This window comes from Rissa tridactyla, chromosome 1 (assembly GCF_028500815.1).
Source record: "Rissa tridactyla isolate bRisTri1 chromosome 1, bRisTri1.patW.cur.20221130, whole genome shotgun sequence".
NCBI lineage: Eukaryota > Metazoa > Chordata > Aves > Charadriiformes > Laridae > Rissa > Rissa tridactyla.
In genome coordinates, this window is record NC_071466.1 from 133,307,581 (window position 1) to 133,327,858 (window position 20,278).

At 51.1% G+C, this 20,278-nt stretch overlaps 1 protein-coding gene across 1 annotated transcript; it reads left to right on the forward strand.

Moving 5' to 3' along the window:
• The first annotated feature begins 448 nt into the window (after positions 1-448).
• Positions 449-3,979, forward strand: PTMS (parathymosin). Its single transcript, XM_054188161.1, has 5 exons — positions 449-1,168; positions 2,023-2,094; positions 2,874-2,952; positions 3,112-3,176; positions 3,795-3,979. Exons 1-5 carry the CDS (start codon positions 1,121-1,123, stop codon positions 3,843-3,845), a joined length of 315 nt encoding a protein of 104 aa, XP_054044136.1. The 5' UTR covers positions 449-1,120; the 3' UTR covers positions 3,846-3,979.
• Positions 3,980-20,278: the final 16,299 nt, after the last annotated feature.

Here is a 20,278-nt window from a genome sequence, read left to right on the forward strand (position 1 = left end):
AGACGCCGTCCCTCGCGCGCCTTCTCCGCCGCCCCACGTGCCAGCAGCCCCTCCCTCCTCACTGCAGCAATTCTCTGGGCGCGCACACACCCCACCATTTACTCCAGTGAGCCTTCCCCCGACAGCCAATAGAAAGCCTGTTGCCAGGCAGACGGCTCATTTGAATCACCCAATCAGGCGCCCACCCACTTTGTCCCTCCTTATATGGGGAATCGGGATGCGCTCGCTACCCCTCCCCCGCCCACCAGTGCGCGCGAGAGCCGGGCCCCTCCCTCTCCCTCCCGCCGCGGGCAGAGCGCGGGAAAAGCAGCCTGGCTCACACCCCGCCCCGCCCCCGCGGGTTCCCGCGCGGGGGCCCAGCCGAGGGGCGGGGCGGGCGGGAGGAGCCCCGCCGCCGGGAGCGCTTCCAGCGGGAGGGAGGGAGGAAGAGAGGGAGGGAAGGCGGGCAGCTGGAGTGGAAAATTCCAGGCAGGAGGCCGCGTGAGCCTGACCGTCGCCAGCACTGCCCTCCCACACGGCACCGCTCCTGGCGGAGGGGCGTCCAGGCGGCACGGGGGGCTCCCCGACCGTGCCGCGGCGGGCAGAGGGCTCGGCTCCACCCCCCCGGCCAGCCCCTGGTGCCGCAGCCCCGCGGAGAAAGCGGAGCCGGGCTTTCGTGCTTCGCGCCCCCGTCTGGCCTCGACGGGCCTGAGGGGGGAGGCGGGGGCTGCGGGGCGCCCCCGGAACCGGGCGTCCGCCGGCGGCCCGTGTGGTAACGCCGAGCGCACATTGTTCTAGCGGCCGCGCTTCCCCGCGGCGCAGCCCGGCCCGTCCCTCTCTCCTCCCTCCTCCGCCTCCCGTCCCTCTCCCCTCCCTCCCCCTGGTCCCTCCTTCCCTCGTCACCGGGCGGTGTATAAATCCCCTTCCCCGCTGTATCCCCCCACCGCGGGAGACCCTGGTACTTTGGCCCCCGGGGCGGGAGCCCGCCGCCTCCGAATCGCTGGGACTTTGCGCTCCCGCCGCTGGCCGCCCGTCCGCCCCTCTTTCCTTCCTCCCTCCCTCTCTCTCTCTCCACGCGGGGCTTCCCCCTCGGAACACGGTTCCCACCGGCCTCTTCTTCCCTTCTCTACCCCGGGCCAGGATGTCGGAAAAACGCGTCGAGGAGGCGCCGGCGGAGCTGAGCGCTAAGGTGAGACACACACAACCCCCCCGGCCCCCGGGCCACCTCGCTCCTGACGGTATTGGGGGGGGTGGGCGGTAGGGGGAAGCAGTGAAGGGCGCCGGTTCTGCTCGCCCCACCGCGGGGGGCGCACGGCGGCGTCTGAGGTGCCCCGGCGCGCGCGGAGGGGTGGGGTGGGGGGGGGAGCCCCTCGCGCCGCCCGGCCAATGGGGGGGCGGGGGCGGGGCGGGGGGCGCGAGGGGGCCCTCGCGCCCCCCGCCCCGCCCCCGCCCCCCCATTGGCCGGGCGGCGCGCGCGCTGGGCTCGCCTCGCGGAGGGAGGGGGGGGCGAGGCGGCAGGGCCGTTGGGCAACGGTTTAACGGTTTAACGGCGGTGGCTTCCCCCTTCCCCGGCCCCGTCGTCGTCCCGGGCGGCCGGCGAACTGTGTGGACACAAAGCGCGGGTACACACACATACACGCACGCACATATATATATATATATATACACCCCTTCCCGGGTGGCGGGGGGGAGGGCCGGAAACGCCTCGATCCTACGGACAAGGTTCTTTTTTTTTTTTTTTTTTTTTTTAAAAAACAACCCAAAACCAAACCCCAAACCATTAAACTCTTTCGTACTTCTGGTTTCCACATGTGTGTGGTCTAAAAGTAGCTCTGACGCGTTTTCTTCGCTGCCTCTTTTTTTTTTTTTTTTCCTTCTTTGTCAGGGAGGGCAGATTTAACGCCTAATATGTTCTCTGCTCACCATTATTCCGCATCTCCTCTAAACCCTCTTTGTTTAAGCATCCCCCCGTCTTTTATTTTCTTGCCGCTAACCACCAGAACACGGTTGGTTGGTTTGTTTTTTTTCGCATCTCGCGTATAGGAAATGAAAGAAAAGAAGGAAAAACTTGAGGAGAAAGCGGTCCATAAAGAAAAGAAGAAGGATATAGTAGAGGTGAGGCCCTTCTGGGGGACGGATTTGGAGGCGTCGGGGAGGGTTTTACAAGGGGTGGTTAGCTTGGCTCGCTGCGCGTAATTGATATGAAGGGAATATGGGAGATTAAGAAAGAGGACAGGCCAGGGGAGCTCGCGGGGGAGAGGGGTGAATGAAGAGCGAGCTATAGGATAATTGTGGAGAATGAGGCTTGAAAGACTTAGTGCAGTCATCATGGCCCAGTGAGAAGAAAAAAGATCAAAGAAGGGAAGGGAGTCAAGGGCGAAGAGGAGTTAGATAGCACAGGAGATGTGGTCCTGCACCGACTGTAGTATCCGGAGGTGTGCATAAGGGAGTGGAAGTTGAAGAAGGTGGGGGGGAGGGACAGTGAGGAGATGCACAGATTGATGAAGGTCAGAAGGGACCTGGAAGCAGATGTTCTATGAGCGCAGGCTAGGTCATTAGCCTGTAACCAGCAAGACGTTCTGATTGTTGGGATGGGATGGCAGCAGCTTGTCAGGATGTAAGGCTTGCGGTAGTCAGGGAGGTTCATATTGGCGGGGAGAGGAGATGACTGGAAGGACTGGTTTTAGAAAGACCTCTGGTTGGGAGGAGGGTTTCAGCTGGGATGGTGGGAATGATGGTGTCTGAGTAATGGTGTACAGGTCACTCGATGGACATCTGAGACTGGACTCTGAAGTGGCTGGAGCTGCAGAGATTGTTCTTGCGCTTGCAGCAAAGAGCACATGGGAATGTCATCCTGACGCCAGTTTCTGCTCTGACCAATTTGTTTCACTCAGGATGAGGAAAATGGAGCTGAAGAGGATGAGGAAGATAATCCTGATGATGTGGATGAAGAAGAAGGTGATGAGGATGAAGGTAGGAATAATTGGTGGAGGGAGAATGGGAGAAATTGGGCTGTGGGGGAAGAGAAGATCATGGAGGGAAATTCTTCCTCTGAGCCCTCTGACCGCGAGATTGCGTTCTGTTAAATGCTACTTCAGTTAACCTGAGATTTCCTCTCTTGCTTATGCTTAGAAGGAGACGAGAATGGGCAAGAGCAGGACGGTCATGCAGAAAAACGATCTGCAGAGGAGGAAGAGGTGAGTGATAGTGTGAGAGTAATAGCAGTGAGAAGGAACTAGGTGGAACTAGGTTACGTGCCATGTACTGATCAAATCGCGCGGATGCTGTTGCTGAGTGTCTCAAATTGGCCTTGGGTCTCATTGCTGCTTTGGCAGCAGATGGTTAAACAAATCTGACGTGGCAAGGGGATAATAAACCCCCATAGACTCCTTGCAGGAAGTCCTTCCACTGGCAGCCACGGTGCTGAGTGTTAGAGAGTCAAGGTGCTTGAGATTGTGCTGGGCGATGACCCCTCCAACACCTGTGACTTCTGGGCTTCAGGCCAGAAGGTGGAGTTGCAAGGGTGGTTTGCAGGGTCCATCTGAAGTGACGTGAGCCTGGGCTTGTTGTACCTCCGGAAAGTCACAGCGGGGATGTCCCACCAAATGGAGCTGTCCACATCTTAACTGTGACTGTCAATGGAACAGTTGTGTCAGGCACTCAAAGATCCTTCAGAGGAGTGGATTTAGGGTGGGTCAGACAGATTTCCATACGGAGGAAAGAGCAGCAGTAAGAATTCTGTGGGGAAATGATGTGCCTTAGTGTGGTGACTGGTGGTAACTCCTTTTTTTTTCCCCGCTCTGTGTCCTACATAGGATGAAGTGGATCCAAAGAGACAGAAGACAGAGAACGGGTCTTCAGCTTGAGTCCTTCCCTCCCATCTCCTCTGTTCCGTCCATCTCTCCTCCTCCATTCCAGCCTGTGCTTGCACTGTCCATTAGCCTCTGGCTTCACACAATCTCAGATGAGGAAAGATTAGAAATGCTCTCAAACAGGGAAGACAGCAGTTTCCTTCTCACCCGAAGACCTGCCCCATCCGTGACCTTCCCCAGATGAAGTTATTCCAGCCCCCCCGGAAGTTCTTTCAGCTCTGCCCTGCTTACAAATGATCCTCTTCCCTCAAGAATCTCCTCGTTTTCTGGGGCCCTGTATGAGATCTTGCCAGGCCCGTCGGCCAGGCTACTCATGTGGCAGGCAACCCTCCTTCCCTTCTCACTTGCCCTCCTTTTTCTTGAGTGTTTTTGGAGGTTTTTTTGTTTGGTTGGGTTTTTTGGGGTTTTTTTTTGTCACTAGTATGTCTGAGATTCTTGACAGCTTCTGCTCCCCAGACCTGCTGTCAGATCTCCCTGAGTCCAGGAGGCTGCGGGCACAGATTTCATGGTGCGTTTCCCAGTCCTAGGCCTCCTCTCCCGTCGCCTGCTTTCCCGCTGAACCCTGGGAGACAAGGAGAAAATTGAGTATTACAAGCAAATAACGGTTCTATTAAATGACACACATGGAGACAGAATTTATCTTAAGCTTTTTTTTTTCTCCTAGTTTACATGACAACAAGCTGGCCCTCGTGAATTTTTCAGAAGATAAGGGTTGTTTTTATACATGAATTTCATCTGAACTGCATATTTTTTTAATTTGGAGGCTTTTTTAAAACAAATCAAGAAACAATTGGGGACCAAACTTTGATTTCCATTTTTTTCCCCTTCAGATTTTCTTGTGACCATTTTTTGTAAATTAAAGGCGATACAGCCACAGCATTTTCTATGGCACAGACATCACGAGGATGATAGATATAAATATATATATTGTTTTCAACTTAGCACTGTAAATAAAAGCGTTTAAAAACATTTCGAACGGCGTGTGTGGGCAGTTGTGTCTGTACATCTTGGGTCGGTAGAAGGTGGTTTGCGGAAAGACGGGGGTGGCTGGGTCAGCAGCAGGTTGAGTGAGGAACCTGAAGGTGTTAATTACCTGCGTTAATTACTCGGATGGCCCCTGTGGGTCCTGCTCCTGCCCTCTGCCAGGTGGTGACCGGGCTGTGGTGAAGCTCTGGAAGGCACCACCAGGCCTCAGCACCAGGGGACGGAGGCTCAGAGGGGGCCGAAGCTTGGGCTGCCAGACATTGCCAAGGGTGGCTCTGAGTACTGCTGCCCTGTGGCCTCCTGGCCCTGGCTGGCTTCAGGCGTGACCCACCCCGTGTCGGTCACATCACTAGGGATGTGTTTTAAGAGGCAGGAGCTTCAGTTCTTTGTCCCACCAGCTGCCTGTGAGAGATCTGTCAGGCGTTCTGTCTTTTTATCTTTGCAGACCTCGAAAGCTGCTGTTAGCGTTCCTTCCTTTTCAAACTCATATTTTGGCAGTCTCACAATGGGGCCGCCAGGAGCGGGAGCTGTAAGCGATACCAACTTTTGTCTGAGCATCGGTGGCTTTGTGCTTGTCCAACTGCAGCAGCAGATCAGATACTGGAAGCGCAAAGAGTTGCTGGTCTCTGGAGGGGCAAAGCATTGACCGTCATTTTCTCCAAATGTCCACGTTTGGCTGCAGGACTGGCCCCAGGGCGCAGAGGGACACAAAAGCATGGTGCAAGTGGGACAGCTGGCACCAAGCCCCTTCCCACCCATGAACATCTCTGAGGACGAGCACTGGCCTGGTGGGACCTCACTGCACTGCAGGGTGTGGGTGCACCACTCCCCCAGCCCCCATTTGCTGCTGGAACCTCTGCTGGGCCTGGACCCATCTTGTCCCAGGGGCCATCACAGCCCTGGTGCTCCTGCTCCAGCCCCTTCCCTCCTTCCCAGCTCAGTGTCAGGGAGGGGATTTGGGCCCTTCTCCTCCAGCAGCGATGGGCCTGGTTCAACCAGGCCCCTCTGGTCCTGGGATGTCCCCACCTCCAGCTGGGGCTGTGTGCTGGGCTCTGCATTCTGCAGCACAGGTGTTGCAGCCATGCCCTCCCCTCTCTCTGCTGCCCTGGGTGACCCTCAGCTGTGTTCACTGCAGCCCTGTCCCACCCCGCAGAGGCCCCTTGGTGCCTTCCCCCACCATGACCAGCGTGTCAAAAGCAGGTAGCTGCTGCCTGGCATTGACTGGCAACAGCCCTCCCTGCTCCCACCCACCTTGGCCACTGCGACCTCTGCACTGATCCAGTCTGTGTGTATCTAACTGCGCTTTTGCAATTTTGTGTTCCTACTATTGCTCCATTTAAAAAAAAAAAAAAAAAAAAAAGGTGGATTCTAGTCCCTGTTCAAGACATTTTCATACTGGAGCAAGTCCTCAGGACTCCCCCAAACTTTCTGCTGACCAGTCACCTTTTACTGTTTGGTACCAAAGATAAATTATTAGTGGATGATACAATCTCTGCAGAGGCTGATTACAGTTTCCGCGCTTCTTCCCCACCACTGCAGCAGTGACTGACTATGCGGAATGAAGAACATACTCGCCATTGAGAACTTGTGGAGAGATAACTCCCATCTCTGCTTCCTGTGTGGATGCAACACCAGCACCTCTGGCTCTATCCAGCTGGTCATCCAAAAGGAAGTGAGGCAGCACTCAATTGTTAGGCCAGCACGAGCAATGTGAGCAGCCACCCCTCATTTCTCCTGAGGAAAACACTGCAGGACAGAGGGAAGCGACAAAGGGCTCCCAGCCAGGTTCCCCGTGTCTCTGTGGACCCCTTGACTCCACCGCTTCTACCAGTTCTTCCATCTTATTCATTTTTATCGAACACCTTTGTCATCGTCTATGTATAGTTAGAAGATATAGCTATAGTTATAGAAATAGGTAGAAGAATATACGCTTTGGCATTTTTTCATCTCAGTGACCTGTGGGACATCATCATTGCCTTGAGGTGAGGGCTACAGATAACAGAAAATTGCAGTTTCTTTCCTTTCCTTAGACCTGCAAAGATCCCTGCTGTATCTGGTGGTATTTTAGCTGGCAAGGTGATCACAGCAAGAAGTTGCATATATTTCCAGAAAAAGTTGAGGCTGTATCCATGGTTCTGCACCACACTGTATCTCAAGCCTGGCCATGTGCTTGATTTGCATCCAAACTTGAAGATGCTTTTCATCATTCTGCCTAATTCTTCCACTGTGAGATCAATGGTGTGGTGCTGGTGTCATCAAGGCAAGAACAAAGTTTGTCTTCATCGGTGATTCCTCAGAAGTAATGATACCATCGAGGGGCCTTATTCCCCTTCTGGGCTCTGTGCTAATGCCCCACTCATCTAATTTAATTCCTGTGACCATCGGTTAACCTCATTGGCTGGGGGCAGAACTCTCTCAAGGCTATCAGTTTTGCCAAAAGTTACACCGAAAGTTAATGCATGCTGGGATTAAACTGCAGGAGACTGTCTGCACAGAAGCGTGTACTGGCCGGACCTAACCGTCTTTTGATCAGGTCTTACCACTGGGTCAAGTGTGACTGTAGGCTGAACCTTGGTTTTCAATAAGCCCACAACAAAGTCCTCAGTGGTTTCACCTGAGAGAGGTTTTGGTGTCAGGAGACCTTTCCTGAGCGACTCGCTTGCTCCAATCACAGCATTGCTAGAGCTGTCAAGGAGATGTCTGGTGCTCACGGTCCCTTCCTGGCTTCTGATGGCACCTGCTCCAAGCTTCTAGCAGCTCTGGTCCTACCAACAGAGTGGCACCAGAGGTTTCCATCTTTCTTGTCCTCTGGCGCTGCTTGCTTTGAGAGAGTTGTGGAGGTGGCACAGTCATGCTCTTGCAGGTTCTGCTAGGCTTCCCTCTAGACTGACAATGTCTGCTTGCGACAGCCCTTTTGTGTGGTTTAGAAAAGCTAACGCAGACACCAGTGCAGAGAGCAGGTAGAGCTGCCTACCAGCTGGTAGCTAGGTCCCTCTCCTACCTCGGATGAGTGAGTGACCCCCGGCTCCCCGGCAGGGATCACCAGACGACTGGGACCTGGACACGCCAGGGCAGTGAGCTCACCACCTGAAGGCTGTGCCGGGGGGTGCCAAGGCTGCCAGGATAGCACTGGTGGGATGCGAGATGCTCCTTGTTGGGTGACCGTACAGGCACAGCCTCCTGAAGAGGACAGCTCTGGCTGCAGTGGTGAGCAGCAGACGACAAGCATGAGAAGAGGCAGCTGAACTCCATGTTGATTGAATAAAACAAGTTAACGCTTCTGGTTAAGCAGAGCAACCTCAGCTAGCTTTGGAGACAGCTCTGCTGCAACCGAGGGGGTTGGGCTAGAGTGGGTCCCTTCCCACCCACATCTTTCTGCGATATATGAAGAGGTAGAGGGCAGCCATGGAAAGTCTGAACTGAGTCTGAAGGTATTTTGAAGTGCTGAGCCCAGAAGCTACTGCTCTTTGCGTTTTATAACTGTGACCTCCTCATTTCTCCCTTAGGCAAATGATCCCCTCCGCCCAGACTCTTTGGTCTTTCACACCATTTTTAAGCCCATAAATGAAACAAGATCAGCGTAATCAAAACCATCGCAGGGGCAGAATCGTGAACCCTCCTTCAGACCTGGAAAAAGTGAGCCCTCCAGCTGCTGCTGGTCTAGGAGGAAACCCCTTCTTGCTTCAGGAAAGTCCATAATCACCCTGTTGTACTAGCTTAAAAAAAGTAACGAAGACTAATTACTTCTCTCTCCCACCCCTTCCTCTGTGATCCGGGGTCTCTCTAGGCCCTCTGGTTAGGAGATACATTGCTCAGCCGCTTCCCATACGCCATATGGGAAACTGAAACAACTTGCCTTCCCAGATCCTTAAGAAGCCCGTGTACTTTTCCCTCCCACCTCTCTCCCTTATTTCAAGAGCGGAGTCAAAGGCAGACACGCTCATGGCTGATCCAGTCTGTGTGTTTTCTCGGGGAAGAAGTCTGTGTTTACATGTGTGGGCTCAGACTGGGGACATATCGCAGATGGACAGGACTGGAGCGCTGGTATTATCGGTGGGTGAGTTTGGGGTTAGTTTCCTGGTGAGCTCTTACGGTTCAAGCAAAACATGGACATTCACAGGGGTGAGAAGAGACCAAAGGTGTTAGCATTCAAGGGTCTCAGCCACACAAGATGGCTTATGGACCAAGCGTGGCACCATCAGATGCAGCTTCGCTTTTGTGGGAGGCACTTTCTATCAGACACAGAAGGGAATGCTTTCCCATCTCAGGCTGTTCAGGAAGCCTGAGTCCCGGCTGGAAGTATCTGTGCACAACAGCAGTTCCTTAGCTGAGCCTCAGAGAACTGGAACATCAGAGCAGACAAGCTTCACCTTGTCAGGTGTACCTGTGCAGGCAGGCTACGGCAGATGACTAGGTGACTTGTTGCAAATTGCCCATTGAAGAGGACAGAAGAGCAGGTGACCCATATATATGCTGTGGGTGATATCTAGCTGATGCTGCTTGTCATTGGGGGGTTGTAGGAACCTCACATTCTACAGATCTCCGGTGGTTTTTATGCTGACATTTGTTGTCCCTATTCTCTGCCATGTATCTTAAACACTTTGTCTCAAAAAGCCCAGTTGAACATTTCCAATGTCCTAGTGGGGTTCAAGACGCTTTATTTTCAATTTAGTCACCTAATCCATGAAGTGGTGTCATAACGTCATCAGGGTGTTTGGCCACATGTCCCACAATGAAGAATCTTGTCCCTAGGTCTGAAATGTTACCGGAGCGTCATGCATCCAAGATGAAAGATCCTAAACCCAGTAAAGGCTGTAAGGTGTAGCAAAAATAGTCAGCTTCCAGAGCTCTGTGATTATGTATGAATGCCAATACCTCTCTGGCAGCTCAGGTGGAGTCATGTCTTAGACTTTCCCAGGTCTTACAGCAGGTCATCCATCATTTTAGGCTGCATTTATTAGGCTGCATAATTTGTAATGAAAACTTTCAAAGACCCTTACCTGAAGCATCCTTCAGCAGCTTTTCTGTTGTTGCATGTCCAAATGACTTCACGAAAAGGTCTTTGCTGGACAGGACTCCACAATGTGAACTTGGGTAGTGCTCTGTTAGACTCACCCATAAGCACACCAGAAATCCCATCTGAAAACTTCCAGCTAGTTGCTGTTTGCTTATGTGAAGGACAGTTTCTTACATGGTACTTCTAAATTTTTTTCCTATGTCAGATCCAGTCTTGAAAACAGCGGAGGCTGTCAGATATGGCTCCAAAAAACCTCCTGAGCTTCCAGCATAGCAGCGTGGTAGATACGGACCCAGTTTTGAGCTGGGAATTTGCGAGTTCTTCACAAGGTAAATTTCACAGAAGATTCAGTAAAGAAGTTTGGAAAAGCCAACATTGTAATTCAGATGAGTCATGAGGTTTTGCTCATAACTAAAGAAAATACAGACTGCTTCAGGGTCTGTGAATCCCTTTTCCTAGCTATAGAAATAAACATTCTTGTAGAGCACTGCTAACAGTGTGCTGTGTTGACTGTAGTTTCTTGTTGGGAGAGGATCCTGTCCCAACTCAGTTTCCCTGTTTTAAAGAGCTTCCAGATCAGATTCCTACAGGTGTTCCCAGTATTCCCCAGTGTTGCTTTTGCTTTTACTTCCAAGAGTGAAAAGCCTACAGATAGTTGATGAGATCCCAGACCGCAGACAAGAAGGAAGACTGCTGCCATTGAATTGGGATGCAGTGGTGACACCTGCGGTGTCCCAGTTGCTATACTGTAGAACATCTCAGCTCTGTACGGGCTCTCACCACTGAAGGCTACAAGGGGACCTCCAGCAGGACCCGCTCCTTCTGCTTAACTTGGGACACAAAGGCTAAGCCCCAGTCTCTTCTTTCAAGACCTCTGCTTGTTCTGCAAAAGAGCACCACTCTGGGAGAACAGGCAGTACAACCAGATGTACCTCAAACTGATACCTCTTTCAGCTTGGAGGATGCACCTTACATTGCTTGTCTTGATCCTCTCGAATGGATTTATTAGTGGCAGAGGAATCGCTGGAGTCCTTCAAGCATAGATCTACGGCTTTCTTGCCTAAAGGGCCCCCTGGTGGCACCAAACGTGACATGCCTGCAAACACTTGACTGAAAGACTGCGAGCAGTCGCCATCCGAGTTTCCACATACCCAAAATGCCTGGCACAGAGCACGCTGTGAGCTGTCGCTTACAGTGGAGGAACCAGGAATGGCTGTCATCACACCGCCGGTGTTATAAGAAGCCTAACTCAAACCTGGAGAAATGAGAAAGTGCCTGGCGTGGTCAATCAGCATCAGATTTGTCTTGGCTGGGTGTCCACAGGGTGATTTGAGCACGCACAGGTTGCTCTCTGGCTTCCAGGAGAAACGGTCCTTTGCCTCGAGAGTCCAAGGCAGGTCCAGAAGTCCCCAAGCAACCATAGCAACTGTCCCGAGTATCTTAAAATCTGTCAGTGCTGCACTGTGAGCTGAGTTTAGGATGCTGCTTGGATAGCCCACTTCTCCCAGAGCCATTTACAGACATCAGCCGGCCATTCAGAACGTAATTCTATGTGACAGCAATGGCATTTTAAAGGTTTTCTGTCCTTTCCACTCTTCAGCAGTTTCTCGTCCACTCAGTTGTGCCCGTAGGAACCTGCCACGGAAGCCATTTGAGTTATTCCCCATTCTAATTACACATTCACGTTTTCCTCTCCTCCTGCTTTTAAACCTAATGTTTACATTGGTCTGGCTTACAGGCCCATGAAGGGCCACGGAATCCCACCCTCAGGCACCTGGGAAGGTTTCCAGGTCATCTTCTGACCCTTCAATGAGTATGCCCCTTCACTTTGAGGAGTTCCCTCTTTTTTTTATTTCTACCTCAAACGTTTGTTTTCCACAGACCAGGGCAGGAAACGCACTTAGTCTCAGTTTTGTGTTGGTTTTTTTTTTGTTTTGGTTTGTTTGGTTGTTTGTTTTTTTCTTTTGAATAGCTACTCTTGGGCCAGTATTTTGACTGTAGCATCCTTTTCCATTATTATGGCTTCTAAACTTTACTTTGGCTCAAGACTGGACCATTTTGTCTGTATTTCCTCCTCTACACAAGCTGATCAGGTCTTACAGTTCAGGCAGGGGGCACACAGAACCCTTGAGGTTACCAGTCTTTCAGAGTGACTTTTATTTTGACTTAACAAGCAACACAGAGAAGAAAATGATAGTAAAAAAAAATAAAATTAAAAAAAGCATGAAAAGAAGAGAAACCCCTGTATCTCCTTCAAGTCTGGAACAAGTGAGCCCTCTGACCACCTGTAACTAGGGAAAAAACAACAGGTCCCTGCTCAACTCGGGGGAAAGTCCCCACACCCACATGCCGCCACCACCAACTCAGTTCATTTGAGTCCGGGAGCCTTTTCCTTCCTTTTCCCTGTGGGTTACGTGCCTCAGCTCAGCAGCCATGCTCCTCGGCTGTTTCCCAGCCCCACGCTGGAGTTTTCTTGCAGAGCAAGACCAGCTGGCTTTTTTTCTGTGAGTCTCAAAAAGGGCCCACTTACACTCTTAGGGAAGCCCTCCAGCCAGGGCTGCGAGTAAGGGAAAAGCCAGGGGAAATATGAATAGATGGTGTTTTATTCTCATGATGGTGAGAAGCTGGCTTGGCTTCCTCATTCCTGCATCCTGGGGCAGAGCAAGAGCATGCCATTGACCATTTTTCATGTCAACGGTCTGCAGGTGGTGAAGAAGCCACCACAGGAGTTCTTCCCATGTCAGAGCCTTGCTGTGAAAAACACGTACCTTGTTTCCAGCCAAATTTTGGGTTTAATTTCAAGCCACTGGTCATCCTTATGCTCCTCTGCTGGAGTAGAGAACCTGCCCCTATTTCACATCTTCTCCTCATGGGGAGAAAATATCAAGGACAGATTGTGAATGTAGAAGCACAGAAATGGTTGTAGCGGTGGTCTCTCTAGCCTAGTCCTCTGCTATGGCTGATACAAGATCCCTAAAGAAAGACACTGAGAGACAGAGCATCCTATAGAAGCTTCCTGTAAACAAGAGCTCAGGATATCCCAAGCTGGCAGGCATACCCAGGCCATCAAATTCAAAAGCCAGTGAGGAACTGATCCTCCACAAATTACCTAATTTATACTCCTGGTCTCCACAACATCCTCTAACAATAATTCTACTGTCTTCGTGATTGTGACACATAAAATTAATTTCCTTTTTTTTGCAGTAAAGTTGCTGCCTGAGCTCACCACTGTTTCCTTCGGATTAGGTAAAATATGTCAAACACTTCAAGTTCTGTACATTCAAAAGCAAGATCTCCAGGCCCCAAGTAATTTATTTTTTTTTTGTACCACTCTTCTAAATCCTTTTCCATTTTTCCACATCCTTTTTTAAAATCATGGACACATTCCAGTAACTTGTGCTGTAAACAGAGGTAACACAATCTGTTCACTCTTTGAGATCCCATTTTATACAGCATGCTATCATGTATCTCACTCCCTGGAGTCTTTTCTTCCTAGGATACTGTATTCTGTTCTGGAAGTGTGATCCACATACTGTGTTCCTCAACATATAACCTTATGTTTTAATTCTAAGTGTGATTTTACCAGAGGTCTTAGAAGGCGGTTCCTTCCCGTTAACCTTGCCAAATATGAAGTCTGCACCATGCCAGGAGAGACAGTCGCACCTGCAGAGCTGTGAAGCCCTCCTAACCACATTTTGGCAGCATAAGATAGCCATGGACATCAGAAAGCAGTTGGATGTTGAACAAGTCATGTGGCAGCCTAGCACTGGAAGCTCACAGAGTCTGAGTTTCTAGGATGCTTTCAGCTCATCAGCGAAGGGTCTAAAGTATTTACACAGGACACAAAAGCATTAGCTGCTTTATCTTCTACTCTCACGCACACTGTACAGCTAGAGAGGGTCCTTTGGTCTTTTGTGGCTTTCTGGGAAAAACCTGGCAGAGAAGCCTGTTACAGTGGAGAGAACGCTGCTCAGCGTGACCTCTTTCCCTCCTGGAGAACGGGACCTGACAGCTGCAAACAGAAACTTCTTAGAACTAGAAAAAATTATAAATGGTACTAAACAAAAAAAACCAATCGAGCTTAAACTCATGTTTTCCCTGTGTGGTCTTAATTGCATCCTAGTGATCAACTCCTGCCAGAACTTCCTAATATTTAGTTTGTTGTCCCTCCATCTTGGGAACCCAGATCTCTCCCAGCCCTCATTGTGACACAGGAGGTCCGAACCCTTCTTGGGAATTTTAAAGCCCCCTTAACCAGAAGTATAGTTCCACCTCTTTGATCTCAGCCTCCTTCAAGGGTAAATAACAATCAGTCCTTATACCAACAAAGCCTGTTGTATGTGCCATAAGGACAGCCGGTCATCTTCCAGCGTGGTGAGAATGGGAGGTACCTCCAGAATCAGCGAGGTCTCTTCAGTAGCCAAAAGCTGGGCTTCATTAGCAAGAACATAGCAAGCAGTGATTAGTCCTGTCTTCATGGCACGTGAGAAACCATGTCTGCAACACTGTGGGATGTTGGCATGCTGGAGCAAGTCCAGGGAAGGGCCCTAAGATGGCTTTGGGGTGGATGACACGGCACGTGACAAGGGGCATTTGTTCAGCCTGAAGAAGGGGGGGAGCTAACTGCTGTCTGCTACTGTCCAAAGGAGGTTAGAGAGAAGACAGAGCCAGACTTTTCTCATGGGGGCACAGAGAAAAGGCAAGAGACAAGGAGCACAGGTTGCAACACATGAACTTCCCATGAGACACAAGGAAAACCTCTCCTGTGAGTGTATTGCAGCAGTGGAACGGGTTTTTGGAGAGGCTGGAGAAGTTCCACAATTGGAGGTGTTCAGGATGTGCCTGGGCCAGGTCCTGAGCAACCCAGTCTAGTTTGAGAGTCACCCTGCTGGGATCAGAGGGATGGAGTGGCCACCCCAGAGGTCCCTTCTCACATGTGTCTTCCTGTGATGCAGTGACTAGCAGGGGGGTTTATTTGATTTTGTGTTTTTTCTTAGTGGGGCTGTAGAAGCTATCTTACAAAATGATGCAGGCTGCCACCTGCCATGAGGTGCCAAATGGAGAAGAAATGGAAAAAACAGCTCAGCTGCCACCACACTCTGAATTTCAGTCTGTCACACAATTGCGTTAATCCAGCATAAATGCATAGTGCTGCAGAAAGGGGCAATCCCATCTTCCCTTTCATCTCTCCTGCTGCCTCTCTTTTGTCAACACTGATGGGCATCAGAGAATTGATTCAGCTGAAAACTAAACTATAAAGAAATAAATCCCTTTTGATTTACAATGAGCCCTTTCAGTTTAAAAATGCACCATCTCCCTCCCTAGCAATTTTTGTTCAAAGCAAAGCGGTTGGGGATCACCAAATCAGAGACTTTATTCTCTTCAGGAGTATTCTGGAGCACCACTGTCCCCTTCCTTGCTGTGCCATCGTCCACATGAACCTTCCCGGGGATTGTATTCTTCTGCAAATGATTTCTCATAGCATCACATGCTCCTTTAGTTACCCTCAACTTTTTTATAGCTAGCTTTCCCACTAGAAAAGAAATTACATATTCTTCATTATTAATAAGGTATTTGCCTGTAGTCTCCAGAGCTCCAGTGTACCATAAGCTACAGACTCATGTTCTCCTGCCATGACGCACCGTGAAAACACAGCACAGGGACCAGATCTGCTTTTTCACAGCTCCTCAGGACACATGCGACTGAGCCTAGAGCCAGACCCCTCTGTGCCCTGTGCAGTGCTCAGCCCCCAGCATCTGAAACATGTCCAAGGTGCCGCTTCTGTGTCAGCGAGACCCATGCTGCTGCCAAGAGTAAGACATAGAGAGGTTTCGAGCCCCATGAACAGAAGGCACATCCTTCTGCGGCAGTTTTTCTTTGAGGGGATGCTTGCTGTGTTGTCAGTTCAGGGCAACAGCAGCAACGGGGATCCGAGCCTGGCATATCTGGATCAGTCTACCTCTCTCTTGGCACACAGGAGACCATTGATATCTCCCCCAGCAGATCAGCTGCTGGCAGGTCTCACACCCGCAGACACAACCCACATCTGTTCTCCAGAACAGACCCCCCAGGCCAAAACAGCTCTCAGGAAAGGCAGTCGTAGGGTCTCCCTGCAAAACTGGCAAGAGACTGGCCAAATGAAGAAGCCACACCTAAGAAGGGGCTTGTGTGTAATCCATTGGGGAAATCTGGGTGCCTTTGTTTCACTACATGTCCCGGGTCATCCTCCCAGCCTGTCCTGACACCGCACTTACCACCAGTCTTGGTGCTGACAGCTCTTTCAGAGGTCTTGTTTTCTGGCCATTTCTGCCAGTCCTCACCTGCTTTCTGGACTACCCCAATGTCCAGCAGTTTTCTGTCATCCAGCTCCACTGTTGGCACTGGATCTTCCAGCCCTCTAGGGCCCAGGAACCCTGAAGATGATCAGACCCTCTCTCTCTCACTGCCCCTGGGAGAACAGACCATATTTTGGGAGTTCCACTCTCAGACCAAGTTTCAGCTCCTATCAGAGCACTTCTCAGTTGCGTTCAGCCCATGCCTGAGTCAACGGAATCTTTTAGGACCGTTCTGCTACTCCTCCAGTCACTCAGCGACGTGCGGCACATCGGGTCAGTGCCTGACTCCTTCACCTCAGTTTCAGGTCACTGTAACCGAGAGCTTTCTCCTCACAGCTGGCATGCTTCCCCCATCCCTTGCATGCTCTGGGCTCCTGGGTACCTCTTTGTTCTTGAGAAAACTCCCTGCAGCCCTGGGACATTTGGGAGGCTATCGCATTTTGTTCCATTGAAATAAAAGCATGGCTTGAACGCTGCAGTGAGAAGTGAGTCAAAATGTAACCTAGCCTGCTGCATGGCTTTTTGTAGTTGATCCACCTCACCCTCTCTGTTGCAAAACACAAAGGCTGTGGCATCAAAGACATCCTGCAGCATCAAAGATGTTGCTTAACTAAATATTGGCCAAGGTACTAGTATCCATCACTGTCTCCACAGGTAGTTGTGGATATCCAAAGAGGATCCTGCAGCCTCCCATCTCTTCTACAGCAAGGATCTGGAGACCTTGTGAAAGAGAACAGTTACACACTCCTCTACAGCTAACGCTGGCCAGACACAAGATGCTAGCTGCCAAATATGCCCATGAATGCTGCAGATTCTCTTCAGTGATTAAATCACTGGGTTGGGTTTTTTTTTAGCAGAAATGCAGCCCACAGCTTCAGTCAGCACCCTCCAGTGTTGTTCCTGACTTTCTAATTCAGGTTTCTCTGGGATATTCAGCTATCTACTCAGGATTGTCACACAAAGGTCACTCGCCCTTTAGAACTGTAAAGAAAGAAACTGCAGATTTGTCCAAAGACTCCGTAAAGCTATGCTTTCCTAAAGGTGTTCCCATGGGATTCTGGGAAGCAGGCCACCACTAGACTGTCCTCAGCTCCACATCAGAGAGCTGTGGTGTCCCAGGCACTGCCCATTCAGCAAATCCACTAAAAAGGACCTTTTCAAAAGTAACGAGCCTCCCAATAAACGTGAGGCAGACAGCCACTCTTCTTCCTCCAAGCACTTCTGCAGAGTCACATTTTGGTTTTGCCAAGATCTACTGGGCGATGTGAACTTTCACTTTTGTAACCCTCTTCTCCTCAGCCCTTTCTGGGATCTGTCAGCTCAGATAAATGGGTGCCTCCTCTAAGACCACTCTCTGATGTGCAGGGTACGCTGGCCCTGGGAAGACAACATGCTGCTTCCAGGCATCACAGAGGGACAGAAGGCTGGAGCAACCGCTTTCTCCCACGAGAAAGGAAGCACATTTGGTACCCATCCTGGACTTAGAGAAGTTGAGCAATTTCATATCGATCTCAGGGACAGTGCCTTGGTAGAAATCATCATGACCCTTTGTGGGGGAAGACTGATTTGCATCCCTCTACCTCAGGGGTGCCTATTTCGATGCATTTCCGCATTGTGCATCTCACACAAAGCCTGGTAAATGGTGGCCACCGGCTCTTTCTGGTTCAGGGTCCTGCTGCTTGGCTCCTCCACAGGCACAAGTTGTTGACCTGGGAACCACTGCATCCGTCCCTAGCACCCAGAGAAGGGCAGCTCTGTTACTTCCCCTCTGGAGCTGAGTTTAGCTCTGTTTTAGCTCCCTGAGCTTCCCGGTCAGTGCCAGAAGACTCAGTTAATCCCAATCTCACCCCTGGAAACCCCATTGCCTGTCCAGGTGCCTGTCGAGTACCAACCAGCCTTTGCTCACACTACATCCCCTGCCAGACCTTTCCTTCTGTCTCCCCAGGCGTGGCTGCTTTTTGTTCACAGTCCCTTGCCACAAAGTTATTAGTTATCTCTTATTAGTAAGTAACTTCTTTTTGCCTGTTATGTTTGCTTTAGCTCTGGGCAAACAGCAGTCAGGACGTTTTAAATGAGGTCCTTTTGGTGAGAACCCTATCTCAGGAACACCCAGACCAGCTGATCTCAAGTTGCACAGCTGATAACCCAGCCTTCCAGTCACAGCGCAATTTCTTAGGTCAGTCAAAGGTCTGCAAATAAACGATAGAGCACCTCAAAAAGTCAGCATGAAGCAGTAGATTATGATTAGCTTCAGACCTGATGCTTGTAAGGACCAGAACATGAAAATGGAATCACTCACAGAAAAACATGGTATCATAGAAATCTGGAAACGCAACGGAAAATTCCTTCAGCAAGACTAACTCAATGACGCTGCAGAATAGTGTTTTCTATTCCTATTTTTCTTGTTAAGTGTAGTTTGCACCCATAAGACATGCCAAGAGAGACAAGAAAAGCAATGTGGTAAGGTTGCGCGCAAGGTGACTGCTGCGGGTAAGTCTGGAACCTGGCTGAAGCTCGTTAATGCCTAACACGGACAAAGGAGTATTTAGTGAGCTGGGCTTCTTCTAAACCCCGTCCTGGGCTGCTCCTGTCACAGCCTGCCCCTCGTTCCCCATGGCTCTGCCAGACTCCCACACGTCCCTGTCGGCCCCTCTGCCGGGGGGATGCACGCAGGCAGTTCTGAGAAGATGCCCCCGTGCTGATCTTGCTCCGGTCACTGTTATTTGTGCGGCAGGGTCCTGTTCTGGGAGATGACGACAATGACATTCAAGGGAGTCAGCATTTAAAATGGGTCGTTAGAGAGAAACGTCACAGGTGTCTTTGCTAAAGATAGCCCGGTGCTGAGTAAAACAGTGCCGTCAAAACCTTCATTTCACAACATGCTCACTCAGCAAAATAACCAACCCCTTGGCCCAAAAGCCCCCCGGTGCCAGGTAGCTCCTGTCACTTTCCTGGGCTCTCCATCCATCCCTCATGACCACCTCGTGGAAAGCAGACGGTTCTTACAAGGAAGAAGCATTTCCTAGAGCACGGGCTCAGTTAAGGGTAATTTTGGGGACTAGAGGAGAATAGTGGCCGGGCACTGAGGCTCAGAGTGTGGAGCGGGTCGGGGTGGAGGGGGAGAGCAGTGAGCTCGGTGTGTCCTCTGGGCGAAGCCAGGGGTGGGGGAGCAGACGGCACTGGGCTGCGGAGCTGTAAGTGTCTCCCCACCACGGTTCCATCTCTCTCTCTCGCGTTCACCCACACGCTCACACCATTCTCGCAGTGCTGATTCAGGGGAAAGAGTGGTTGATGCTTTCTGCTTGGACTGGGCACCACAAACTGTTTTTCTTCAACAGTAGGAAAAAAAAACACCTCCTGCCAACCGTCACAAGTTCTCCCCCATCTTCTCTTCTCCCTTCCTCTCTCATGCGATCCCATGGGCTGCAGAACACAGAGGACACGAAGGATGTCTGCAAAGCAGTCCCCTGGGGACATCAAGGCACACAAGGTTGCACCAGGTTCCCGTACACCAATCCCACTCCTCAGGAGGTTGAAGAGCCACATGTGATAAAAGAGGCGAGAGCCACCACCACAACAGGGAGCTGCTGAAGCGAGGCATACCCCTTGCTCTCTTTTATCCTCCACCTTCAACCACCCAGCTGAGGAAAACGAGAGAGCGAGCAAGGATCCTTCCACAGTGAAGAAGTGGCCACTCTGAGTCACCTCCCTTCCCTCACCCCCAGGAAAAGCCCCAGCCCAGCCCTCAAGCCACCACCGAGGGGCTCAGGTGTCTGACACCCATCATGAAGGGCTGATTAAGTCCAAAAGAGTCAGAGCCAGTGGGTTGCTGGAAAGTGTGAGCCACGACAGTGGGGGTTCTCTGAGGCAAAAGGGGCCCCAGGATGAGGCACGCAGATGGAAATGTATAACCCTATGAAAAGCTCAGCAGCTACATGGGAGCTAGAATGAGCCCCCCTCAGCGCACAAGCTCAGGTGGGTTTTCCCCACTGCGGCTGGAGGAGGAGGGTCCCTTCCTCGCACCCCCTCACAGTGCCACAGCACGCAGCCCCTCTTCTCAGTGCTGGTCGCTTCTCCTGGATGCTCCTCTC

Excerpts from the sequence above, each read along its gene's own strand:
- PTMS (XM_054188161.1), top strand. The coding sequence starts at position 1,121 with ATGTCGGAAAAACGCGTCGAGGAGGCGCCGGCGGAGCTGAGCGCTAAG. Across the intron at positions 2,953-3,111 it reads AGAAGGTGATGAGGATGAAG|AAGGAGACGAGAATGGGCAA; the intron begins GTAGGAATAATT and ends GCTTATGCTTAG. Across the intron at positions 3,177-3,794 it reads GATCTGCAGAGGAGGAAGAG|GATGAAGTGGATCCAAAGAG; the intron begins GTGAGTGATAGT and ends TGTCCTACATAG.